Consider the following 14562-nt stretch of genomic DNA (forward strand, 5'->3'; position numbering starts at 1 on the left):
GGCATCCCCAGAACTGCTTGTCCCCAACACACATATTTCTATTACAAGCACATGTGCACACAAATGCTCACGTACAAGTGCATGCACACACACACACACACACACACTTACTGTATATCCAAAACCATCTGTGAACTTTATTAGGGCCAATCTACCAAGTGCAGCTGACAGGCAACAGTGCGCAGATACTTGGTGAGCTAACCTCCGAGGATCGTGGTATGCCACCAGGGTTAAAGTGCTCTCTGTGTACCCACCGGCATGTTAGTTCTACTTATAAATTGGGTGGTTCGAGCCCTGAATGCTGATTGGCTGACAGCCGTGGTATACCAGAACTTATACCACAGGTGTGACAAAACATTTGATTTTACTGTTGGTAACCAGTTTATAATAGCAATAAGGCACCTCAGGGGTTTGTGGTATATGGCCAATATACCACGGCTAAGGGCTGTGTCCAGGCACTCCTCGTTGTGTTGTACAGAAGAACAGCCCTTAGCCATATTGGTTATATACACCACACCTCCTCGGGCCTAATTGCTTAATTATGACACCAGCAGCAGTGGCAGCAACAACAACATGAGAAACAGAAACAGAAGACAATCCATTCTGGTTGAAACCATTATACCAAGTACATGAATAGTCCCAACAGGACCTCAACATAGATCACTTTTGGAAGAATCAAACAAGCAACATACACTTCCTTTTCAGACCAGCATTAATCACATAAGAATTTCATTCTCATTCTGTTCATTCCATGAGATTCATTTTGTCATCACAAGTCAGCAATCATAGTTATCCAATGATCCGTCACCTCAGGACACTGGGTGAAAAATGATTGAGAGCATTTAGAATAGCATGCAGTTGGCCACTGTGTAGAAGCCTTTGCTGCCTCTTCAAAGTGGCTATTGTTATGCTATAGTACCCAAAATGCTCAGTAGATCCACTACAAAATCAGTATAGATGAAGGGTAGGAAATAAAAGTGTTATCCCAAAAATAAATGTGACTGAATTTACTCTGGAGACCACACACATCTTTGCATTCTAAAACATTATTTGACTAAACAACTGGCAGGCTGCAGCGTTCAAAGACGGGCCTGTTGGCTAGTAGAGCTAACATGTACAGTGCACTAATATAAACACCTCAGCTCTCAGTAGGCTAACTGACACAGAGGTGACATGCTAAGGTCTGGGATGACAGCAGGCTTAACCCCACTATCCATATGCCTAATAGGCCCAGGAAGCACATGGACTGACTCCACCGTAGTATGTAGACTCAGAACCAGCAGAAGGCTGAGGATAACATAGACAGTCGGAATGGAATACATGTGCAGGGTATATCAAATCTCCGGTAAAAAGGGAATACCCTCGTTGGCTCTTTTTGCGTAGCTAGGTTTTAAATGTTGATGGAAATGTATAAAACTGTTAAGTTGTTTTGTCAAGGAAAACCCCACTGGTAATTCTAGACAATAGCGCAGAACACTAACGTTCACCCTGATTCACAGCAATAAGAATACAGAACCCTTCGATATGCCCATTTGATATGCCCAAGACTACCATGTATAGAATATTAATGTGTAACGGTGCAGTCTTACCAATAGCACCATGCTGACATGTCAGTACTTTATATTATGCGAGGCCTTTGCAAATGACAAGTTACACTGCAGGTTTGAGCCATGTGTCGAGAGCAAGGTCTTGAGCCAGTGCACCAGGAGTATGCTGACCAGAGGTAAATTAGACACTTAAGGATAGGCTAGGACTCCTATGGTTATGATAAAGTGTGTGTACTGAACAATTCAATGGCATATGGAAAACTAGATAATATTGCCTTCATACATATGTCCATTGTCCAATCAACAAGACCAGACTACCAATGAGAAGATAGACCAGGGGATATTTTCAAGCTTTTTAATACAAACTTAATAAATGATCAGTTCAGCTTAACATGTAAGACACTGACTCCAAATACTTTGTTATACCGTTTGTTTTATCAAGTATTGCACAATGTAGGTACAAAATTAATATACGATTACATTTTGTCCATAATATAGCAAAAATCTTTAAACTCTTAACAGAAAATACAACTCTTGTTTTTCAAAAAAGCAAATATTCTTAAATCCCACCACTATGGAATATTCTGTACACAATCTTTAGAATAGTCAATGTTTTTTAGAGGGATTCATTTCACAATTTCATTAAAAAAAGAACCTAAAGTCGCTGCAGCCATCACGGATCACTGTAGTAGTAAAAAGATATAAATGCAGTACCATGTCGTAGAAACAATATATACTCTGATATTTTACAAACTCTGTACTAAATTAAATTATACAATTAGAAAAAAGACCAGGAAATCCCACTTATTAATGCCAATCCTTGGAAAATTGGCATGTCCAGTTATGTCTTAAATACTGAAAGAGGCCATGACTTGTATTGTTTTTCTTCTTTATCTTTAAAACAGTCCCGTAAAAAATCATTTCTGTGCTTGGTTGGCAAAAGAAATAATGATGCATGTCGAAGTTTAGGTAACCAAGCTTGGACATCTTGTACTACAAGCTTCATCGTAAAAAAAGATAACTCAAGGGGACAAAGTCATTTCACCCTCAGGCTCATGCGCTTGGACTTGAACACAGATCTTACAGTCGACAACAAGTCACTTTCAATTTTTCCTGGAAATTGTGTTTCCTATTTTATTTTGATGTGCGTTTAGTCTTTTTTTTCCCCCATATCACATATCTCTGGTCATTTCTGTGTACTAGTACTGTAGTATCTGTGTACTAATTGGCCATCACTGGCTGGAATTGCTGGTTCGAATACTGCATGTTGTTCAAACTGAAATTCAAGCCGTCCATAAGGGACTTGTCGTTGAGACCTCCGTAGGCCGCAAACATGTCGAAGGCATTGCTGTACTGCAGCGGGCTGAGACTGAGGGAGCTGTCACCGGGGAATAGGGCACTCGGGCTCCCCTGGCCCTGGAGGTTGGGGAACACAAACTCCTTGGCGTTGGGGCTGAGGGCTGAGGCCTGCTGCTGGCCCAGGCCCAACCCGTACAGAGAGTGCATGGAGGTGGAGATGGCTTTCTGCTTCAGCAGCGTGTTCACATTCAGGCCCAGGTTGGTGGGTGAGGTGCGGGCCACCTTCTGGCCCTGCCCGCCTTGGCCACCGTTGCCGTTCTGGTTGTTGCGGCTGCTGCTCTTCATTTTGGTGGAGCCGAATTTGGTGGCGGCGAAGGTGGCGGTGGTGAAGGTTAAAGGCTGGTTGGAGCGTGGCATGAAGGTGGGGCTGACAGCAGCCGAGTGGCCAAAGGGAGGCGAGGGCGAGCTGGAAGTCGGAGAGGGGCCCACCACAGGCTCGCTGATGGGCATGAAGACCTGGGCCTCAGGGTTGAAACTGTTCTTGATCTCCTTGTCCAGCTCCAGACCACTGGGGCTGCTCTCATTGCTGTCGTCCACGTACAGCACCTTGACGGGCCCCTTCTCCCCGATCTGGTAGGATACCTCGAAGGGGTCGATCCACACACTGAGGTCCTGAGGCAGATTATGGCGCACATCCTCAATGTCCAGGCCACTCTCTTTGGCTGCCTTCTCTACCACCGGGTCCACCTTCTCCCCTACATGGATGCACCTGAATCCAGAGCCCTTGTATGGCTTGTCTGGGTACCAGTGGCCCTCATACTTCCCCTTGAGCTGCCTCTCAAGCTCCTCGCCAAAGATGTTGACCCGTCGCCGCGGCAGCTTGTTGTAAAGGTAGGAGATGACGAAGTTGAGGGCTACTTGGATTTCAAGCTGCATAGCTGGCTGCTGAACTGCTCCGGGCGCGAGAAGAGGTGTCGGCAGCTGCGTCCTGTTGAGTTGCTTTACGTATCTGTGGTGGGTGGCGTAGGTGCTTCCAGGCAGGGTAGGGTGTGATGGGTTGGGTCAACACCAGGCAAAAGGAACTAGAGCTTTGTGGAACTGCTCTAAAAACTAGTTGCAAGAGGCGTTCTTCCACAAGGTTGAGCGTTGTTTTTTCCTGAAAAAAGAGAAAGATAAAAAATGATTAGCGTATTGTTCAGACAGATATGCAAAACAATAAGACATTAAAAGGCATGAACCATCCCTCCACTAGATACAAGCCATGAAGAATTTGCATTACTTCAGTAACATTAGGTATAATTGGACAACATTTTGTAAATAGGCAACACTTCTCAAAGATGTGGGTGGCAATGTCCTCGCCAACTTGACTGAGGTTGAGTCTACTACTGCAGACTTTGTAAAGGAATGCAATAGAATGCCCTTTAAACGTTAACCCTTTACTTCCCGAGGGAAACATCTAGAATAAAATTGCAGTCCGTCTGAACACTCAAATCAACTAGTATGCTATGACGGATCAAGCGTTCACCTCTTCTCTGTCTTGTTTCAAGTCGCAACGTTTATTTGTCACATGCACAGGATACAGCAGGTGTAAAACAGTAGTGAAACCCTTACTTACAAGCGCTTTCCCGAACAATGCCGTATTCAGTATCAAGGTCTATAGCCTGAATCATCTTTAACGATGCAATGTCACGCTATGGAACAGAACGACCTAATGTATAAATAGCCATGATAAGCAAGGGGATCTAGTGAATTTGTCTGCATATCTACAACTCAACATGAACAACCTAAAGATTTCACAGTAGATGAAAACGTTTTTCAGAATGTTAGAAATCTCCACACAGAAAGAGCTGTGCTGTTTTTTTCTATACGAAGCTATAGAGAAGCACTAGAACTGATCGTGTTACATAATAAATAGCTAGCCTCGTTACAATGTTGCCAACGTCACAGAGTCGCAGTTACATTCGGAAAGGCATACTGCACTTTTTTTTTTACAGAACAGTTACATATTAGCAATCAGGCTGGCGATAGAAAAATGTACCCTGTAAATATTGTATCAGATTGGCGGCTCTCAACTCGCACTACTTAGTATGCTGATTAAAATGTAGCAGTAAACGTCGACTAGGCGAGGCAGGGGATATAAAGGTTAGGAGTTGCTATTATCGGAACAGTGTCGACATAAACGGTTTAGCAAAATGTAACAACTAGTCTATTCATTTTGGATATGGCCAAGTACAGAAGAAAATGCAAAATAAGCTGTATCCAATAAACAATCATACTCGGTCATTACGAAATAGACGGTTTTCTGCCCTACAGCGGATGGTTTTGTTCGTTTGAGGCAGTGTGAGCAGCTACCTTTCTGCGGACCTATAAATTACCACTTGATATACTATTAATTCTTTACGACCTGGAGATTTAATAACTGGGCCAAAAAAGAGATTAACACAATTCCATGCATAGCCTATTGCCTCTCCGCAAGTTTCTTCTTTCAATAATTTGACAGTCAGTCTTGATAGTCAAGCAAATGTAGATGACTATTTAGCTCATATCCCGTCTTTCTTTCTCCCACACACGCTTCAGTTAGTTAGGCTACCCCTCCCTAACTTCAGGGACTGACGCAGCAAATCAACTTGATTAAAATCCCCTGCGATATAATCGGGGGTAAATAGTTCATCAAGAATACTGGGCTATAGATGATCGATGGATATCCAATCGAACACGCAAAGATTAATTGAGCCAAAAGCAATACTTACTTTTTCGTACAAAATAAAAGATTCTCAGTAGTTTTGAAGTACCGTTAGTGCAAATAGAAGTGTAGGGTAGATATAAATACTTTCTTCACATATAATATAATATTAACATAAAAAAGTATTCCAGTACGTGTAGACGTCGATAGGTTATCGTTATTTATTTTGCTTTAGTTTAGATTTTTAGGTTGTTTGGCGTTTTCCCCTTTCAGCAGGCTTGCAGAATGTTTCCCTTCTACCTGGGAGTTTTACAACTTCGTCCCAGTCGGCTGTCATGCGCCTATATTTATAGCTTTCCTCCGCCATGGGCACGAGGTAGGCGGTGATGCGGTTTCAGAGGTCAAAACAATACGAGCACCAAATCTGGGCCTGCAATTGGTCAAATTGGGGAATCCAGCCTGCTGGAAATGTACAAACTCGAAAGTGTATTGGTTAGTTATACTGTCAATCCAAGGCATAAAAATGAAGAGACGCCCATAACAAGAACATTTGCGTCACACTTTTCCTATGTCTCTGACAGCAGACAAAAATATATCGATTATGAAGTCAGACATATGCTAAATTATGTCATTTGCATATAGTATATTTTGATTATGTATTTTCAGTGATGCATAGTTGATAGATTATATGCCTTTGCTTGACATCCAACATGATTTAGATCAGCGTATCAATCATTTCAGCCGAGATATATCTCCCCTATTGCCTCGACAAGGCTATGATACGGAATACTTGCATTCCAATAGGTTAACTGGTATTGCCAAGTGCTTCCGAATTATTTATTTGACATGTTTTAAAATAATGAGCGAGCAATTTGTTGAGCTGAATACACTCTCACCCATGAAACCGTAATAACCATGCGTTATTACCATGCTAGAGCAAACACAATCTGTTAGATCAGAGAATGGCAGTTCGAAAATGATGAGTAAAAGAAACGGGGGTTGCATTTGGAAATTTCAGTCAAATCTACAGCTCTGTCGGAAAGGACATTCCCAAAGCGGAACGATAATGTTGGAAGCGAAGGGGGTGGGGTTGATCTCCTATCGAGAAAACACTCCGCTGATTGGCTAAAAACGGGGCAGGAGCTCTTTGGTGAATGGTGTGCCCGTATCCAAGGTGCTGATGTAGCAGCCCACGTCATACCTGGGTGGACAGGGCACTCTCGAGTTTCAATTGTACATAGCTAAATATACATTAGCTACTGAGCTCTGGTTGATGTAAGCAAACGTGTACTCACCCTGTATAAATGGCTACACAATGGTTTGACCGTAATGCAAAACAAACTCTTTCCATTCAACAAAATGTAGGTATCTTCACGATCTCTTATGTTGTTGTTATTGAATGTAATTACTCTATAATAAGGAAACTTCAATGTAAAGTGTTACCACCAATAAGAATAATGTGCATACTGCTCATTGCTCTTCACATTATGCACCTATCAGGCTCAGAAGGCCAGTAGTTTTCCATGCTGTTAACCCTATCACACATTCACTACCATGTTAAACCCAGGACTGTAATCTTTTACCACACATATCTGGCATTTACCATGACTAAGACCTTGTGGGGGGACGCATAACAGGTGTGTGTACTGTAACACCTCGCAGGCCTACACACAAGCGCATCAACATCACCACAATAATTGTTTTGTGTTCCTTAAAAGTGTTTTGTCAACATTTGTGGCATTTGTAATGCAACTACATTGATAACTGTTATAGTTAATGTTCTAAATGCAGGTAACAATAAGGCTATAACTGCACACAAAGACTTTGATGAGAAGTTGATTATTGCTGGTGTGTAATAGCCTCACATGATGTGTAGTGCTGGCTTGTCATTCCTTAGCCTCGTGCTACCATAACAGACACTACACAAATCCATGGAAGTATTACTTCCACAGTAACACCAGTATTACATCACATAACCTCTTCCTATGCCAGCATAATATGGTTGTGAAGAGGAAGCAAGTGGCTTCTGGTTGGCTTATAGTGGACTTTTATACATTCTTTAAATGCTTAGGTTTGCCAAGCATGAACACAAGCAAAATCACATGCTGTAGTGCAGGCAGGTCGGGGATTGGGAGCTGTAAACGCATAAAGACATCCAAAGGTGGTTGTGGATGTCGGACATTGGGTTTATAATAGGTCTACAATAGCTTCTCAGTCTGACCATATAGATAGGGAGGACACATTATTTGACAGGTGGGTTTTAGATAGAAGCTGCCCTCTTGGCACAGATCTCGGATCAGTTTGTCCTCCATGAATCATACACTTAACTTTTTAGGCAGGAAAAAACAACTGAGCTTTGATCAGGGTCTTGATCTACACCTTGGTGGCATGCATACAGTGTACAGAGAGATAGAGTGTACTGCACAGAGAGCTCAGAGGCCTTGGCTTGGCAATCTGTTTATACTCCAAACAACTCAGAGGTTTCCATGGTCATGTGCTCTCCAGGACCAGAGCCAAAGAAGTCCTGGAGCTACACACTCCAGCATACTAACCTACCTACATGTTGGCCTCACAGCCATCCATAACACTCCAGCATACTAACCTACCTCCATGTTGGCCTCACAGCCGTCCATAACACTCCAGCATACTTACCTACCTCCATGTTGGCCTCACAGCCGTCCATAACACTCCAGCATACTAACCTACCTCCATGTTGGCCTCACAGCCGTCCATAACACTCCAGCATACTAAACTACCTCCATGTTGGCCTCACAGCCGTCCATAACACTCCAGCATACTAACCTACCTCCATGTTGGCCTCACAGCCGTCCATAACACTCCAGCATACTAACCTACCTCCATGTTGGCCTCACAGCCGTCCATAACACTCCAGCATACTAACCTACCTCCATGTTGGCCTCACAGCCGTCCATAACACTCCAGCATACTAACCTACCTCCATGTTGGCCTCACAGCCGTCCATAACACTCCAGCATACTAACCTACCTCCATGTTGGCCTCACAGCCGTCCATAACACTCCAGCATACTAACCTATCTCCGTGTTGGCCTCACAGCCGTCCATAACACTCCAGCATACTAAACTACCTCCGTGTTGGCCTCACAGCCGTCCATAACACTCCAGCATACTAAACTACCTCCATGTTGGCCTCACAGCCGTCCATAACACTCCAGCATACTAACCTACCTCCGTGTTGGCCTCACAGCCGTCCATAACACTCCAGCATACTAACCTACCTCCGTGTTGGCCTCACAGCCGTCCATAACACTCCAGCATACTAACCTACCTCCATGTTGGCCTCACAGCCGTCCATAACATTTTGATTTGTGTTCGCACAAAAATTACAACTGTCTTGGAATTCTGAATTATTTGACTGTTTCTAAACAAAAACAATCATGTAATTGATATGTGGGTACGTTTGTGTATCATGTCATTGATATGTGGGTACGTTTGCGTATCATGTAATTGATATGTGGGTACGTTTGCGTATCATGTAATTGATATGTGGGTACGTTTGCGTATCATGTAATTGATATGTAGGTACGTTTGTGTATCATGTCATTGATATGTGGGTACGTTTGCGTATACATGCGCATGGTAAATGTGGTAAATTAGTGTGTTTATAGAGTGTGGTTGGAGGTTGGTGGCACCTTAATTGGGGGAGGATGGGCTTGTGGTAATGGATGGAGCGGAATGGTGGAATGGTATCAAATTCATCAAACACATGGTTTCCACGTGTTTGAAGACATTCCATTTGCACCGTTCCAGACATTATTGTGAGCTGTCCTCCCCTCAGCAGCCTCCTGTGATGTGTATGTGTGTGGGGGGGGGGGGGGGGGGGGGGGGGTCAGGCTGACGTGTGTAAACAGTATGTGTGTCTTGCTGAGACAAAGAAGCCATCTGATTGTCTTAGGGATATTGTCTTAGGTGTAATCCTATAACATGCTGTATTTCCCCCTCACTGCCTCTTCTGGTACATGTTACCCTGAAGAAGTGGCACGGTGCTTTAAGGTCTTTAATCCTCAATTAGTCTTCAAAGTGATTCGCTTTGCTCTTCCTCCCTCCAGGAATAGTGAGAGAAGAGGAAGAGGAAAGGAAAATAGAAGGGGAAAGGGGGGAGCAGAGGTAATCAAGCTTCTCACAACAGACCAAGTTTAGTATGGACTGACTGTGTATCAGAGGAGGCTGGTGGGAGGAGCTCATTGTAATGGCTGGAATGGAGCGGATCCAACACGTGGTGTCCATATGATTGATGTATTTGATACCATTCCATTCATTCCATTCCAGCTATTACAATGAGCTCGCCCTCATATAGCTCCTCCCTCCAGCCTCCTCTGCTGTGTAGGTCCCTAGCAGGAGTGTTAGCTAAACTATGACAATGTGACGCATTGTTTTTATAGTGTTGCTGTGTTTTGCCTCTTGGTTAGGCTGTGGTAGTGCTTCCTATAATTGACTTGCCTAGTTAAAAAAAATGTTGTTGAATAAAATCAGATTGGAATAAACAGAGTGTTGTACGGCAGTTGTACTGTAGCCCACCGCTGTCCTCCCTGACTCCCTGTCTGTCACGTCACAGCCGGCTGGGAGAGGGTGATAGGAGTGTGGGGGGGAGGGGTTAGGAGTGTGACGACGTGACTGGGTCTGTGACGACTTAATGGTCTCTGATGCGCAACAGAAACATCATTTTTTACTGTAGCAGGAAAAACAAAAGGACAACATTAAGCTGTGACAGGCATAGCTATGGAGCGCATCAAGGACAGTGGGATCACACACACACACACACACACACACACTTTAGTTCTGGTCCCCACAAGAATAGTTAAACACGTCCTCACACACACACGCAGTTTCATTCAGTGTGTCCAATCAAGCACTTTCCCTGAGTTGACATGTTAGATGGATTGACCCTGGCTGAGTTGTTCTTGTTTCTCATGGTCTGAGATTCCTTTAGGTTCCTTTTGGCAAACTCCAAGCGGGTTGTCATGTGCCTTTTACTGAGGAGTGGCTTCCGTCTGGCCACTCTACCATAAAGGCCTGATTGTTGAAGTGCTGTAGAGATGGTTGTCCTTCTGGAAGGTTCTCCCATCTCCACAGAGGAACTCTGGAGCTCTGTCAGAGTGACCATCAGGTTTTTGGTCACCTCCCTGAACAAGGCCCTTCTCCCCTAATTGCTCAGTTTGGGCCTGTGGCCAACTCTAGGAAGAGTCTTGGTGGTTCCAAACATCTTCCATTTAAGAATGATGGCCACTGTGTTCTTGGGGACCTTCAATGCTGCCGAAATGTTTTGGTACCCTTCCCTATATCTGTGTCTTGATACAATCCTGTCTCGGAGCTCTACGGACAATTCCTTCAACCTCATGGCTTGGTTTTTGCTATGACATGCACTGTCAACTGTGGGACCTTATATAGACAGGTGTGTGCCTTACCAAATCAATAAATAAACTTAGTTCACAAGATTAAACATTTAGGATCAATTGAATTTACCACAGGTAGACTCAATGGATGATCAATGGAAACAGCATGAACCTGAGCTATATTTCAAGTCTCATAGCAAAGGTGTTGTATTGTATGGTACTCTAGATATGAATGAGATTAATGGTAATATACTGTCACGATTGTCATGAAGGATGGACCAAGGCGCGTGATTTGAGTTCCACATATTTTAGTAAAGTGAAACTAAGAAAACAATTAACATACAATGAACGTGACGTCGTAGTGCTCAACACACTAACACAAAACAATATCCCACAAAGGCAGGTGGGAAAAAAGGCTACCTAAATATGATCCCCAATTAGAGGTAACGATTAACAGCTGCCTCTAATTGGGAACCATGCAAACCACCAACATAGAAAAACGAATACTAGATAACCCCCCCTAGTCACACCTTGACCTAAACCACCATAGAGAATTCAGAGGACTCTCTATGGTCAGGGCGTGACATATACAGTATCAGGGCTGGCACCAGGGCCACTGATTGCCAAGGGTATTTTATAAAATAAAGGTAGACAACTAGACTTTTATGACTGAGTTACTTTAAAGTTAAATAAGGTTACTTTTAAAATGGGTAACCCTGATATTTTAATGTGTCACTGAGAAAAAAACATTTCCTTCTCTCACCTCTTGAACAGGCTGTCACTATGTTTGGTTACTCATTAAATAGAACACATCACAAGTCTGCAGTCAGGCTCAGCACGTGCATAGTCAGAACCACACACACGCACACACACTCTCTCTCTGCCTTTCTTCCTCTCTCTTAAATACACACACTTACGCCTTGCAAGGACTTACATGATACAGAACATGCAAACGCCAAGGTTATGTTATCAGTTTCCACGACAGCAGCAGCACCAGGAGAACTTAGCTGGCTGCCTTTATAATGGCAGGTAGCCTAGTGGTTCGAGTTTTAGACTTGTAACTGAAAGGTTGCAAGATTGAATCCCTGAGCTGACAAGGTAAAAATCTGTTGTTCTGCCCCTGAACAAGGCAGTTAACCCACTGTTCCTAGGCCGTCATTGAAAATAAGAATTTGTTCTCAACTGACTTGCCTAGTTAAATAAAGTTTAAAAAATGAAATAAATGACTTGGCCTCTTCGATAAATCATTCACAGACAGCGGAGCACTGACTGGGACACAGTCAACATAGACACATTCCCTATCTGTAAATCTAAAGAAGGCTTGCTGAAATGCACAAATGGATCATGGCCCAGTTTCAACCAAAAACAATGCAGGTCACCTTCCTATTGATTTTCTTGTGACAGAAGTGGGAGCTACAAAATAGCTCTTATATCTACAGTATCTTACCGTAGGTTTTAGTTAAGAGCTCTTCTCATCTGCCATAGCTTTGATTACATCCTGAATGAATTCCTCATCTACTGCATGTTTAGGCATCTGGCATTCATGCAATAACCCAATGTAGAAGTATATGTAATTATGTCTCTTTCCCTCTGACCTTAAAAGGGTACACAGAGTAAGCAATCAAAGCATGTGTTGCTTTTCAGGTAGAGCTAACACTTCACACACACTTCACACACACGCACACACGCACGCACACACACACACACACACAAAAATGCACATGCACAGGCTTACACACACACACACACACACACGTCACTACCCCTATTCCTATGCGTCATAGCTTCTGTTGGCCTTACACACACATCTAAAAACATGCACACACTGCTCACAGAACACAACAAACACTCCTGATGTGTGAATAGATAACATCTGCATCAGCTGGGTCTACAGTTCTAGTAATAACACACTGACTCACTGACTACTACAGCCAGGCCAGGACACAGTGAATCCCACGAGGCCCTGGCTAATGCTCTCCATGCAGGTCTCGCTCCCTCCTGAGTTACGACAGGGAACAGTCAAGAGGTTAACACATGTAGCATATACAGATGTATGATCTTAATTTGATCCCGCTGTTGCAGGAAACGTGTAGTGTATTTGAAAAGGCGTCTTAAGTTTGTAATTTCCACTTTGAAATGTAAGACTTGATTTTCCCTTAGGAAAGATTTATCAACCCCTACAAAATATGTGTATTCATTATAATCCACATAATAATTCACATTTCCTATTGCTGCAGAATTATTTTCCTTCTGTAGCAAACTGGCTCAAATAAAGATCCTACATCTGTACACACACACACACACACACACACACACACACACACACACACACACACACACAGACACACATACATAGGCAAATAAGCATACACACACACACACGGTGACAGCGCACACACTGACCTGAAGGGCATTTCCTTCCTGGGCTGTGTTCAGTACGTTTGTAAGTTCTGGAATGTTCAATTGAATGGAAACAGAAATGGTGCTGTACTGAATGACCAGCTGAAAAATTAGGAGATTTCCTACAAAGTTCTATACATTTTTGAATATTGCTGAATTTCGATTTAATGTCTGGATTCCGTGATTCCGTCCGCGTTCTCTGCAACAAGGATTTTCTAAGGCCCTAGTACATTACATTTTTGTGTAACAGTGATTTCTGTGCATACAAGATTACTTTGTTTTTGTATTTCCTTGTTCCTTTCCTTGTTGTCTTTGCCCTATGACTCTGTAGAAAGGAAGGAGGAGTGAATACCATAAACAGATCGAGAGATGGAGGAATAGAGTGAGCGAGGCATGAAAATCTGATTGGGATCAAATGTGTCAAATAAAATAAAATGTTATTTGTCACATGCTTCATAAACAACAGGTGAAATGCTTACTTATGGACCCTTCCCACAATACAGAGATAACATCCTAACCCTCACTCCAAAACCTAACCCTAACTCTAAAACCTAACCCTAACTCTAAAACCAAACCCTAACTCTAAAACCTAACCCTCACTCTAAAACCTAACCCTAACTCTAAAACCTAACCCTCACTCTAAAACCTAACCCTAACTCTAAAACCTAACCCTCACTCTAAAACCTAACCCTCACTCTAAAACCTAACCCTAACTCTGAAACCTAACCCTCACTCCAAAACCTAACCCTCACTCCAAAACCTAACCCTTACTTATGGACCCTTCCCAACAATACAGAGAGAACATCCTAACCCTCACTCCAAAACCTAACCCTCACTCTAAAACCTAACCCTCACTCCAAAACCTAACCCTCACTCTAAAACCTAACCATAACTCTAAAACCTAACCCTAACCCTTACTTATGGACCCTTCCCAACAATACAGAGAGAACATTTTTAAAATAATAACAAAATGAATAAATACACAATGAGTAAAGATAACTTGGCTATATACACGGGGTACCAGTACCGAGTCCATGTGCAGGGGTACAAGGTAATTGAGGTAGATATGTACATATAGGTAAATGACTAGGCAACAGGATAGATAATTAACAGTAGCATGAGGTGATGTGATCTGTGATGTCATAATGATGTCACGTTCTGACCTTTATTTCTGTTTTGTATTTATGTAGTATGGTCAGGGCGTGAGTTGGGTGGGCAGTCTATGTTTGTTTTTCTATGTTTTGGGGCAGTTCTATGTTTTC

General features: G+C 42.9%; 1 protein-coding gene across 1 annotated transcript; it reads right to left on the minus strand.

Annotated features, from left to right (window-relative positions):
* Positions 1 to 1888: 1888 nt before the first annotated feature.
* On the minus strand, positions 1889 to 5951 carry LOC110486783 (protein Tob1). Its single transcript, XM_036938916.2, has 2 exons — positions 5597 to 5951; positions 1889 to 4002 (listed from the first exon to the last, which is right to left on the minus strand). Exon 2 carries the CDS (start codon positions 3780 to 3782, stop codon positions 2769 to 2771), a length of 1014 nt encoding a protein of 337 aa, XP_036794811.1. The 5' UTR covers positions 3783 to 4002; positions 5597 to 5951; the 3' UTR covers positions 1889 to 2768.
* Between the last annotated feature and the right edge of the window lie 8611 nt (positions 5952 to 14562).

The sequence above is a fragment of the Oncorhynchus mykiss genome, chromosome 12 (genome assembly GCF_057628025.1).
Source record: "Oncorhynchus mykiss isolate SJ-2025 chromosome 12, ASM5762802v1, whole genome shotgun sequence".
Classification (NCBI taxonomy): domain Eukaryota; kingdom Metazoa; phylum Chordata; class Actinopteri; order Salmoniformes; family Salmonidae; genus Oncorhynchus; species Oncorhynchus mykiss.